Source organism: Cyprinus carpio, chromosome B5 (genome assembly GCF_018340385.1).
Source record: "Cyprinus carpio isolate SPL01 chromosome B5, ASM1834038v1, whole genome shotgun sequence".
NCBI classification, from domain to species: Eukaryota; Metazoa; Chordata; class Actinopteri; order Cypriniformes; family Cyprinidae; genus Cyprinus; species Cyprinus carpio.
Window position 1 is genome coordinate 37,520,379 of NC_056601.1, and position 13,328 is coordinate 37,533,706.

General features: G+C 37.4%; 1 protein-coding gene across 4 annotated transcripts in view; it reads right to left on the bottom strand.

Moving 5' to 3' along the window:
- The window catches only part of LOC109058313 (MOB kinase activator 3B-like), a 35,478-nt gene extending 22,418 nt beyond the window's left edge, over positions 1 to 13,060 (bottom strand). For 2 of the 4 annotated variants that reach the window (XM_042723356.1, XM_042723359.1), the window contains exons 1-2: positions 12,979 to 13,060; positions 6,793 to 7,296 (exon numbers count right to left, since the gene is read on the bottom strand). In XM_042723356.1, coding sequence (XP_042579290.1) covers positions 6,793 to 7,210 — 418 coding nt within the window. In that variant the 5' untranslated portion in view covers positions 7,211 to 7,296; positions 12,979 to 13,060. Of the gene's footprint in view, positions 1 to 5,399; positions 5,750 to 6,792; positions 7,297 to 12,978 lie in introns of those variants that run through there. The other 2 variants (XM_042723358.1, XM_042723357.1) reach the window with 2 other exon arrangements.
- Positions 13,061 to 13,328: the final 268 nt, after the last annotated feature.

Genomic DNA, 13,328 nt, shown 5'->3' on the forward strand with positions numbered 1-13,328 from the left:
CAGAGCTGTTAAAATCATTAAGGACTCTAACCAACCTGGTAACTGTCTTTTCATTTTGCTGCCATCTGGTAAGCGCTTCTGTATCCTGATGGCCATCAGGCTCCTAAACTTAAACTCAGTCTCTTAACTTCTACATGACTTCACTTAATTATCAGTAAGATACTTAATATACTGACATTGTCACTTGCACACAGCAATTTCTATAATTTTTATTTATTTACTTTTGTACATCTATTGCTGCTATGTAAATACCCTGTACAACCTGCTTGCACATTCTTCTCTTGTACATTCCTGCTCATTTTAATATTTATTAAGTCTACAGTATACTGTCCTGTGCATTTTATTTTATAAGCATTTTATTTTTTTATTTTTTTAATCTTACTTTTTCCATACCATATTTTTATATAATTCCCTTGTGTTTGTATTCTTTAATAATTGCACTGTCCATGGAGCGGACCTGACTTACATTTCACTGCTGGTCATATGCTCTCCATATAACCAAGCATCTTAAAAATAAAAAAAACGAATATTGAATCTTTAAATGCAACTTTGTTGCCCAAAGTGCTTAACAAGTTAAGGATAAAATAAAACACACACACACACACACACACACACACACACACACACACACACACACACATATAACTTACACACAAGTAAACAAACATTTATAAAAGGTTCCTAAGTCAAACTTTCTCAACTTCAAAGGCCAGACTAAAAAAAAATGTGTCTTCAACTGGGACCTAAAAGCTTCTATAGACGGAGCCTGTCAAATATACAGGGGAAGACCGTTCCATAATTGTGGATCTACTACTGAAAAGGTACGGTCATCTTTTGACTTCTTTTTGGATCGAGGGACAGTCAGCAACGGCTGATTTACCGATCTAAGTGACCTGGATATAACGCCATAAAGAGATACTCACATCACAAAACCATATATTCCAGCATCAGCGTCCCTGAGCTACAGTGCAGAGGGGAACCAGAAAACAACAAGCAGCCAAACAATACAAATGCTGCTGGAGAACTTTCTGTCCAAGACCACACTACAGTAGAGCTGTGAAAGTACAGCAAAACAGTCAAAGCTGAAAACAGAAATGGCTGAAAAAATTACACATCCAAACATGATTTAAAAAAAGTGGTTTGATTCAGACTTTCTACGCAATGTGCAAGTGCCTCAGACTGCTGACCAATCAGAAACATGGAAACCAAAATAATAGAGATTCACTACTTTACTGTGAAACATTAAAACAACACAAAAAGCACAATATATTCAAAATCAACTGACAGTAATTGAGAAAAAGACGATAGAAACCAATGTTTGAACAACTGGAACAAACTGTATAAAAAAAAAAAAAAACTGTTCATGAAAAACTTGGCAAACAAAAATGGAGAAATATATGGGAAACTTTTTTCCAAACACTATTTATCAAATCAGAAAAACCAACCAACTGCAGGTACTAAACCGATAACTCACTTGTTATAGTACTACCTACAGCAGGTCTAAACATCACATCCTATGTAAAACTTTACACTGAAGTGAATGAATGTAGAGATACTGAGAGAGATGCCATAAATAGGGAAAAAGCGGAATCCAGTCATAAAACGGAATTTACTGTTTAATGCGGAATGTCATGGAATTTGTCAAAGTTTGGATGAATTAATCAAAAGTAGGTCATTACACATAAATCATATGATGATATGGACTAGCATCTGTAAATATTAAGCCGCAAAAAGACTATTTAAATATGAATCCCCATGGTTCTGTGTGTCTCTGTGTGAATGAAAGGCGCAGACACGTGGTTTCGTTTATTACACACATACTGAAGCGTGTGATGCTCGCGGTGATTTCAGCGTCTGCCGTCTCACTAAATGAGGACATAAATACATGAACATCTCCAGAGCTGCTATGAGAGTCACTTTATTAGCATTTTACTGTTTAATTTGAGTAAAACTAAGAGTTAGCGTCATATCATATGCACACAGAAATGTAAAGGTATTCACGGCAACACATAAAAATAAAAGTTTGGTTTAACTTGAAAACATTGTGCTAGAAATACACTCACCTAAAGGATTATTAGGAACATCTGTTCAATTTCTCATTAAAGAGCAGGTCAGATGGTATTTTAAAGTGTCCCAATATTGTATTGGAGTCCCCTACATCAGGTTTAAATGCATCTAAGGTCAGAAAACATTGTAATTTTCTCAGAATATAAATTTAATATTAGAGTCATTTGCCAATGATTAGTTTCAAGCAAGTTCGGAGCAAGCCCCTCCCTTCCTCAAGCCTACTCTGCTCTGATTGGTCAGCTGGCCAAACCTGTTGTGATTGGCACAGAGATGAGTCCTTGAGCCAGTTAGCCAGCGCTACCATTGACAAAGCACCTTTACATAAAACAATAATATAGTCAATCCGTTCTTATAATGACATAAAATACAAAAACACTTATGCAAGTGAATCATGCCCACAGCTAAAGTTTAGCTGCTAAACTGTGAACACTAGGTGGATACGTTAGCCGAGTGCTAACGTGACTAACTGATGAAACAATACAGTTTGTAAACCAAAATATGTCTACTGTAATGTTTGAAGAACGACAGACAAAAGACGCTTGGTCTTAACTTTTTAATCAGAACGCAGAACAGTTGTATCACAGGAGCACCAGCCGAAATCACTCATCTCTCACGCATTAACCCTGTAACTGCCAGTGCAGCACAATAAACAGCAGGTTCACAATTATTATAAAGTCTTTGTGCTACACTACATTCTTTATTATTAAACAAAGTAATTAGAACAACGTCAGTCTACAATAATCGACATATTCTTAGGTTCACTGCGAATTTTTAGAACTACTTCAGTAAGACAGTAATATCGTGCTTTACCTGGAAACCTAAAGCTGCACTAGGTATACATCACATATTGGCACAAAAAAATTATATTTTGAGCACTCAACTGAAAATGTACACCTAACGTATAAATCGTACTACTTACAGGTCGTGGTTCAGAGAGCTTGTTAGTCCAAATTAAGAAGATTAGAAGCCAACGAAGATAAAAGCCCAGATTAGAGAAGCAGTTCTTGATAAAATGACAAGCACACAACAAAAGGCTCGAATTATATTTCTGTGGTATCCTTGAACACCGCGTCTTCTCAACATGATGTAAACGCACTAATAGCTGAAGTGTTTGTGGGCAGATCAGACTCTGTTTGTATTTCGCGGGCAGGCAGGGATTATGCAAATGTGTACCCAGTGACGTACACCGGTAACAGACAAAAGAGTCGAACATATAACGACTCGTTACGGCGATTCAGAACCGACTCTCTCTTTTGAGAGACAATATCTTTATTTATCATGCACTTTTTGGATTAACAACTTTGCAGATTGTTTTCATTTAAGGATAGCTACGTTATAAACTGCAAAAGAGAGATTTTTCAAAAACCCATCTGACCTGCTCTTTAAATGCAATTATCTAATCAACCAATCACATGGCAGTTGCTTCAATGCATTTAGGGGTGTGGTCCTGGTCAAGACAATCTTCCTGAACTCCAAAACTGAATGTCAGAATGGGAAAGAAAGGTGATTTAAGCAATTTTGAGCGTGGCATGGTTGTTGGTGCCAGACGGGCCGGTCTGAGTATTTCACAATCTACTCAGTTACTGGGATTTTCACGCACAACCATTTCTAGGGTTTATAAAGAATGGTGTGAAAAGGGAAAAACATCCAGGTTGCGGCAGTCCTGAGGTCAGAGGAGAATGGGCCGACTGATTCAAGCTGATAGAAGAGTAACTTTGACTGAAATAACCACTCGATACAACCGAGGTATGCAGCAAAGCATTAGTGAAGCCACAACACGCACAACCTTGAGGCGGATGGGTTACAACAGCAGAAGACCCCACCGGGTACCACTCATCTCCACTACAAATAGGAAAAAGAGGCTACAATTTGCACGAGCTCACCAAAATTGGACAGTTGAAGACTGGAAAAATGTTGCCTGGTCTGATGAGTCTCGATTTCTGTTGAGTCAGAATTTGGCGTAAACAGAATGAGAACATGGATCCATCATGCCTTGTTACCACTGTGCAGGCTGGTGGTGGTGTGTAATGGTGTGGGGGATGTTTTCTTGGCACACTTTAGGCCCCTTAGTGCCAATTGGGCATCGTTTAAATGCCACGGCCTACCTGAGCATTGTTTCTGACCATGTCCATCCCTTTATGACCACCATGTACCCATCCTCTGATGGCTACTTCCAGCAGGATAATGCACCATGTCACAAAGCTCGAATAATTTCGTATTGGTTTCTTGAACATGACAATGAGTTCACTGTACAGTCACCAGATCTAAACCCAATAGAGCATCTTTGGGATGTGGTGGAACAGGAGCTTCGTGCCCTGGATGTGCATCCCACAAATCTCCATCAACTGCAAGATGCTATCCTATCAATATGGGCCAACATTTCTAAAGAATGCTTTCAGCACCTTGTTGAATCAATGCCACGTAGAATTAAGGCAGTTCTGAAGGCGAAAGGGGGTCAAACACAGTATTAGTATGGTGTTCCTAATAATCCTTTAGGTGAGTGTATATTACTATTGTTCAGTAAAATGTGCGTAATACTACTACTACCACTAAAATTATTTATTAATTTTAAGAAATAATCACACAATATTTTTACATTGTTTTAATTTTGATAGAAAATCCCCTTTGGTGGTCAAAAAAAATTATACCTTTTATTTTTTATTTATGCCTTCATTTGATAACCTGAAAAAAAAGACACAACACAGAATTTCTAAAGAAAAAAAATCATAAGGCTATAATAAATAAAAAACAAAATTATTCATTAAAAAAACAAATAAACATACAAAAAAAAACAAATAAATTAACGAGAATAAAAAATTAGAAAAAAAATAGAACATTTCATAGGGCCCTAAACATGTAATTTTGGTTAAACTTTCAATAAATTGATGTTGAAAGTTTCATGATTTTAATTAATTAGACATGCTTTTGATTAATAAATGTAATTTTTAGTCCAGAAAAATGAAAACTGAAAAAAAAAAAACAGAATACATAAAATTAAAATGGAAAAAATTAAATTTTGAAAAAATAAATAAAACAGATTTCATAGGGCTCTACATAAAACCACAACGTCCTGCAGAGATCTGATTAGAATCTGTGAAAACATTAGAATCAGCAATTGAGGCGATTGTGTGAAGTCGACTGACAAACAAAATCTAGAATTGACCAATTGGGAAAAACGTCCAGAATTCTGCAAAAATGTCCTACAGGTTCACAGCAACACCACAAACACTGCCTCTAGAGCAGAAACGGCCAATCAGCTCCTGGAAGTGGGTCTAATGCAGTTCTTATGAGGCGAACACAAGACGGCACACGCTTGTCTGCCAGACCACATCTACAGCACATTTCATGTTACTTTATTTCATTTCATTTATTTGCATCTTTATCTTCATTTAAAGTAATGGATTTTACTGTCAATTACACACTGTATTTTTTTTCTCCTTTATTTATTAATGGAAATTGACATCCATTTCTCAATCTGCCGCTTCTCAATTTCAGCCGCTGTGGGTCACGACGCGGTTCGGTTACAGCGAGAGCTGGTGTGTCTGCAGGGCATCCGATGGCCTTGAATTACTGACAGCATTGTGCTCCGGTAAAGGCGATCTCCTGGCCTCTCGCTGTGATGACTGACCCACAGGAATGACATGTGTATATATGATCACATAGAGGGTTACAGACAGGGTCACTATGTCCAAAGAAAACCAATGGAAATGAATGGACTAATTACATAGTTAACAACTACACCTGGTCACACACAAATCAAAGTCAAAATCACTTGACATGAGGATCTGTGAGGTGTTTATCATGACACTTGCAGTGTTTATAGTGGATATGACGATTAGCCTAAAGATCGTTACATTACAAATAACAGTCCTATATGAACGGGACAACAAATCTGTCACCAGGCAGAAAACTACAAGATGATCAGTTTCTCTGAATCGCTGTCCAGTAAAATCCAGATGTGCTACATGCAGAAGAGGACTGACTGCTCTTACAGCAGCTGTTTCAGAAATGGTTTCATTAAACTTCGCAAATATGAAGTTTATTTGTTACGAATGTACCTGTATTAAAATCTTTCTCTTAAAAGAATCCACAGAACTACAGCTGAAGACCAACGGTAATGTTCACAGTCTGAAATGACCGCTACAACACTTTCACAACACAGAAGAATGCTCATTTTTGAAATCCTTTTCTTTTAAACATCTGCAATTTCAGCAGCAATATTATGCATACCAAACATAGTCAGAAGCTATATTTGTGACCCTGGAGCACAAAACCAGTCATGAGGGTCAATTTACTGAAATTGTGATTTCTACATCATCTGAAAGCTGAATAAATAATCTCTCCATTGATGTGTGGTTTGTTAGGAGCACAATATTTGTCTGAGATACAACTATTTGAAAATCTGGAATCTGAGGGAGCAAAAAAATCTAAATATTGAGAAAATCATCTTTAAAGTTGTTAAAATGAAGTTCTTAGCAATGCATATTACTAATCAAAAATTAAGTTTTGATTAATTTATGGTAGGACATTTACAAAATATCTTCATGGAACATGATCTTTACTTAATATCCTAATGATTTTTGGCATAAAAGAAAAATGGCTAATTTTGACCCACACAATGTATTGTTGTCTATTGCTATAAATACACCATCACTTATGACTGCTTTTGTGCTGCAGGGACACATATATAATTTTTCTGAGATGCTGGTGGGGAAGAACACTCACCGATGCTGGTGGGGAAGATGTCCTCGTTATTGATCTGCATCTCTATCCAGTCCATCAGCAGGTTCATGTACTGCGGCGCCGGCAGCGGCGTGGGCTTCTTGTACTTGTGCTCGTCCTGCCATCGGTACTCGTAGCGTGGGCCGCCGGACATCACCGGACAGCTCTTCTCTGTGCAGAACTCGCACACCGTGCCGTAGATGAGGTTGATGCGGTTGAAGAAGTCCACCACATGCACAGCCACCCAGTCGTTCAGATCCTCGCCCTGCGGCAGCTTCACCGCCGCTCTCAGATCCAGCCCCGAGCTCAGAGACGCCTGTGCACGCTTGTGCAGCTCGAAGCGCTGCGTGCCCGGCTCGAACCTGCGCTTGGGCCGGAACGTCTTGTCCTTGTTGAACACCTGTTTGAGAGCGATGGACATGACGGGTCACAGATGGAGAGGAGCGACGGAACGTGTGGAGGACCTACAGTCAGAAGATCTGATCCTGTGCGTTATGACACGCTCTCCTGAAACACAAACGAGCCGCGGGTCAGAACCGGCCCTCACACGCTGATGGACCTGGGCTTCTCAAAGTCTACATTCAAAGGACCAAATCTGAATTTGCATCAGTCTCAACGGTCCGGACCGGAACAATTGGTTATTTACAAAACTTGTTTTTAATAAACATACATAACATGCATAACAAATAAGCATTACTTTTTGAAAAAAATAAAGCAGCCTTTGCATTCAAAATACACTAATAACAAGTGCAAAAGTGGCAAAACAATAAATCTAAGTGTCAGCAATAGAGGTTGACCAACAAGGGCTGTTTTCTGGCCAATGCAGATATTTAGAAATCAGGGCAGCTGATTTTTTTGGCCAATATGCTTGGCTGATTTTAATTTTGAAATGTGCAGTGCTCAGTTTATTCAACCAAGTATAAACCTTTTGGAAAATCTAGTTGCTATTTGCTATTTGTAGCAGTCAGTTTTGATATTGTGACGAGCCGCAACTTATAACTCAATGTATGGGAAACACTGGACACTGCTATAAGTCAAATATGGCCATAATGTAAGTGAAAAAAAAAAAAAAAAAAAACTCTGTCTAATGTCGCCCGATTATAAATGTCACTGGATGTCATGAAGGAAAAGTTTCAATATCTCGCCTTCACCTCAATTTCAGACCATCTCAAAAAAAAAAAAAAAAAAAAAAAGATTTACAAGTTTAACATGAGTTTATCAAAGTAGGAAATATAATTAGTGCTCTTGAAATACGGAATGGAGGCGGGTCTGAACCCAGACTTTGAGAAGCACTGCTATATAAATAAACTAACCTTGTGCTGAAATATAATCCTAAACACTACACTCTTATTCCGTGTCAAATCAAACACTTTTCCGAAACTTCACTTTTTTGATATTGCTAATATTTTTTCCTGAAGAAAGATAAACATGTCTACTGATGAAAGCCTACATATTAAATGTCATGGATGAATATTTACTGAGTAATCCACTATTTTGTAGATGAATGGCCATTTTCACCTGATCTGTTGATCAATCTGTTGACTTTAGCAATCTTTGTTGCATTATTTGCCAATGGCGAACATTCAAAATGAGGAAAGAGCACTAAGTTTTTTTTTTCTCCTAAATTTGCATGTTCAACAATCTGAATATGGAGCCTCACTGAGATCGCCATATCTCTGGGAATAGAAGAACAGTTTATTAAGAACTAGAATCTAAGATCATATTGCGACATTGTTAATACTTGAGTTATAATTAAGCATGCAAACTTGGGAAAAAGAATACTTAAGGTGTGTTCAATGCAGTTGTCTTGACAGAAGGAGGTGAGACACATCTCTAGTTCCAACCAAGTGTGCCGCACTAGTCCTCAAAAGTGAAGCCATCGCGTCTCGATCGCCCCCGGGTGGGTTAGGGTCGTGGGACAAACTAAATAATTAAATTTCACTTTAAATATGTTGTTTTCAAACATGGTTTTTGCAATTTGATGTAGATTTTATCACGCTGATGTAAGTTATGGTGTTCGTTTTTAAAATAAGTTTGGTTTTAGTTAGTTATCTGATGCTATAATAACGCGGCTCCACTTCACTCTCTACTGCACAGGCTCTGGTCCCAAATTATGGCCGTGCCCTATTGGGACAATGATGGCTTCACTTTTCTTCAATGAAAGTGAATGAAGGTGCTTCGTCCATCTTTTGTACAGTCTGTGGTTTCAACATTATTTGTTCTTCAGACATTCCTCTTTAAAAGAAAAGAAGTATCATCTTTATGCAAAGTGACCCACATTTGGTTTTTGTGACCACTGAACATGTGTAAAATTAAACAATTTACTCATGGAGCCATATTGAGATCCCAATATCTCTGGAACTGAACCATATGTGGCCTTAAAAATGAAGATGCCAAAAGGAAAATCTGTTAAGACCCAATATCTAAAAGGACTTTAAGAAATCTATAATACTTTTTGAGTTACAATCATGAAAACTTTGGAGAAAAAAAACTTGAAAAGTGCTCTTTCCTCATGGAATGACCCTAATCCTGCAGAGCAGACACAAATCATGGGTGGCATTAAGTGAATCTGCTGCATCTGTTTTGCTTGAGGCCAATAGTTGTGTAATGACATCATCCTGAAAAGATTCTCCCGCACCCTGTAAAACATCCATCTAAAATGAGATCCAAACCCAAAGACAAAGCTGGATGTCATAAAGTGTGATGTGAAGGGTTTAAAGTATGTATTTTTCATGACATCTCTGTTGCACAAATGAAATCTCATGTGGATGCAATCCTAAACGCACTCCACATCGCTCTCATGGCGGGTATCGATTCTGATGTCCCGATTCTATTCCATTTCGATTCGATTCTCGATTTAAAAAAAACAAAACAAATACAAACAAAAAAAAAATTACATTCAGTGAATATAGTTTTAATACAAATTCTATTGATATTTCTAAAAAATGAACAGTAAACATTTTACAAATGGTGAATTTACAAAAAGAAATTAAGAGACACAGGCCTGTATTTTAAATCTTTTCTTTTTTTTTTTATAGGGTCCTTTTTTAAACAATAATAGGGCCATATAAAATGTTCTTAATTTTTCTGGTAATCAGATGAAGGCATAAAACAATTTAATTTATCCTATTCAAATGAAAAACCCTTTTATTTTTTGCCAAAAAAAAGTGCTGTACAACAGAGGTTTACTGTTAAATTTAAAATGAAAACAAATGTGATTATTCCTTTAAAAATAAAGATTTATTAATATTAATATTAACTTACATTGAGTCTTAAGATTGCTAAATAGTAATATATTTTTGACAGTTTCTTCACGTGAAACTAAACTTTTATTTTGACGGGTTGCCGTGAGGAACTTGCAGCTGCTGTGTATGTGATATGATGGTAGTTTTGTCAGATTAAACGGTAAAATGCTGAAGTGACTCTCAGAGCAGCTGGAGATGATATTTGTGTATTCATATCATCACACTCACACAACAAAAAAAAAACACACCTTATAACAACCCACCAATCAACAATTCATTCATTCGTTCATTCACTCATTCACTCACTCATTCATTCACTCACTCACTCACTCATTCACTCACTCACTCACTCACTCACTCACTCATTCACGTGATAGGCACTGATTGAGTGACAGTAAAAGGGTAAATAAGAGGGTGACATCTAGTGGAGAAGACTAATGAAAAGATTCATATTAATCAGATCTTCTTTTAAACGTTTGCTGAAATGAATACCGGAAAAGATCGATTCGGAGTTTTGGAGAATCGATATCGAATCAACATCATAAAAAAAAACGATTAACTGAAAAAACTATTTTTTTGCCCAGCCCTACAGGCGACCCATGTCCGGATCAAGACTGTCTGGATTTATTAAAATTTACTAAATACTAATAATAACACAGAAAAAATCAAAATCTCAATAAACTAAAAAAAAAACACAAGAAGTCCACGATGTCAAAATCTCACGCTACGATAATATCACGATATGGAGTCCAAGATACCATATTTATTTCAAAAAAGGAGAACATTTTGTACATTTTAAAATTAAATTATTCTATCTAATGCACTTTGAGAGTTTAAAATTAAGAGCTGCAACCCATGTTCTTAACGAAGAAAACTTAAGTCAGTGAACTGACTTTAAAGGGGACTCCACACTTTTTATTTGTGTTTTACTGTCTCAGTCTCAATTACACTCACACTGGTGTTTTAGGAACACAAACAAACATAAATATAAAAACAATAATAATAAAAAAAAAAATAAAAATAATAATAAAAATAATTAAACAATTTCAGAAATAGCCATATATTGTAAAACAGTTGTACTGTAAAATAAATGAAAAGGAATATTTCATAGATGTATTTATGCTTTACACTACAGTAGGGAAATTACAATACTTCTTTCCTAATTTCTACACTTGAAAGAGATATTTTGAAGTTAAACCGCGAGCCGTCAGCTATTCATGCTGCACTTTAAGCTTTTATTCTGAAGTTAAACTCCAGCTTCAGTGGAAACAGGCTTACAAAAACAAAAAGAGACAGCATTCAGAAACACAGCAGGTCCTGGAGACTCAGAACGAGGAGGACAGAGTGGAATGAAGGAGAGAACGCAGGAGCAGAAGGTCGTATGAGCACTGAATGAGGGACTGAAGCGCTGCTGTTCACAGAGACATGAAGGAAGCGCAGTGAAGATCAGCAGACAGTTTTTCAGGCTGGTGCTGGGTTCAGCCGTCTGTTCTCTCGCCAGTCAATGTTTAACTCTAGTTTTCAAACAGGACAGATAACCACACATTCTTGTGACCCGAGTCACCACAGAAAAAAAAAACAATTCACAGAATGCACAATAAGATCTATCTCATTTTATTTTAATTGCTGTGGATAAAAGTATCTGCAAACCCGCGAGTAATAAACACTCAGTCTGTCCTACAGTAATGCTTTCACAAACACTTTCATACAATGCAAACTGGGTGTGTTTTATCAGCTGACGTCTGACCAGGTTCATAATTACTGCCCAGATCCCTTCCTGATGAAAGCACTGATCAACACGATCAAGGAAAGGAAATATCACATAATACACGATGAAAAAGGTGTCCTATAATGGCCAGATAAAGAACAGAAGAGGTCTGATAGTGATTGATGAAGAGGCTTGTGTGAGCAGTAAAACACTACAGGATCACACGCGTGTCAAAACACGCCACGCTACACGAACATCACGCCTCTTTCAGTGCTTCTCTAACGACTGGACATCAAGCAGCGACCAGTACAGAATGAACAGAAATGATTATCAGTATCTTTTATTGCAGAAACCCAGCAATACACAGATTGTACAGAGTACACCGGCTGAACTGCCTTTGACTGAAGACTGAGTGTTTACTTGTGTTTGATACTGTAAAGCTGCTTTGACACAATCTCTATTGTTAAAAGCATTATATAAATAAAGGTGACTTGACTTGAACAAAAACACTGTAGTTTTATACGGTCTGTACAGTATGAGCATTTCATTTCTGTTCATTTTCAGTAGTTGACAGCCAACAATCAACACACATTTAGTGCTGATCTTTCTCTTCTGTCTGCGATCTGACCAGAGATCATTCTTTGAGCGGTGACCCGGTCATCTCTGGTCTCGACTAGGAGCAGGTTAAACAAAGACAGGACAGACCTCATCTCTTCTCGTCTGTTGTAAACCTCACTGTGGTCTCACTGAAATAAGAATCCAGTGTGGTTTTGTTCTAAACTGCTTCCTCTAGTTATGAATTAACACTAACCCAAAGGAAAAAAACTCACCTGACTAATGCAAAAGCTGCATACAAACCTCTCTAGACACTGACCCGGTGTCTTTAAATAATTCACGGAGTTCTTACATCACAAAGACTTGTTCCTGGAGTTATATTTACACTTCTGTGTGAGGCAGAAAGGTGACTCGTTTTATCAATAAATGTTCTTCAGAAGTTTTATATCTCGAAAGAAAAGTCACGGTGTATCTCTTGTAGCTTCCGGATAATCATATTATACAGGACACATTCATCATGTTAGACTGTAAGATCCCACAAACACAACACTTTCCCAAACACCTGGAGTCTGACACGCGAAGAAGCGGCTCGAGCACCAAACATCAAACACCAACTGAGTAATACTGTATCATCACACGAGAAGATAGTGACAATCCGAGAAAAGGTTGAGTAACACTTACCGAGCTGCTGCTCCGAGTGTGTTTGTGTGTGTGTGTGTGTGAGAGAGAGAGAGAGTCCCGCTCTAATGCGTGTGATTTTAAGAGTGAGTGAGCAGTGGCGCCATCTAGCGGTCACACAGATTCATGACCGCTCTCTGATCTTTAACATCTAACACACTCAGCAATGCATGCTTCCTGCTTCCTTGAATTACAAGTTTGTTTGTTTGTTTGTTTTTCGTTTTTTTTTTCGCAACAAGTAAAACAAGTCAATAACCGACCAACACTGCTAGTGTTCGCATTACATGATTAGTTTTAGGACTGTTATGATATAATAATGTATGTTTACTGCACTTGCCTTTATTATCATAAAT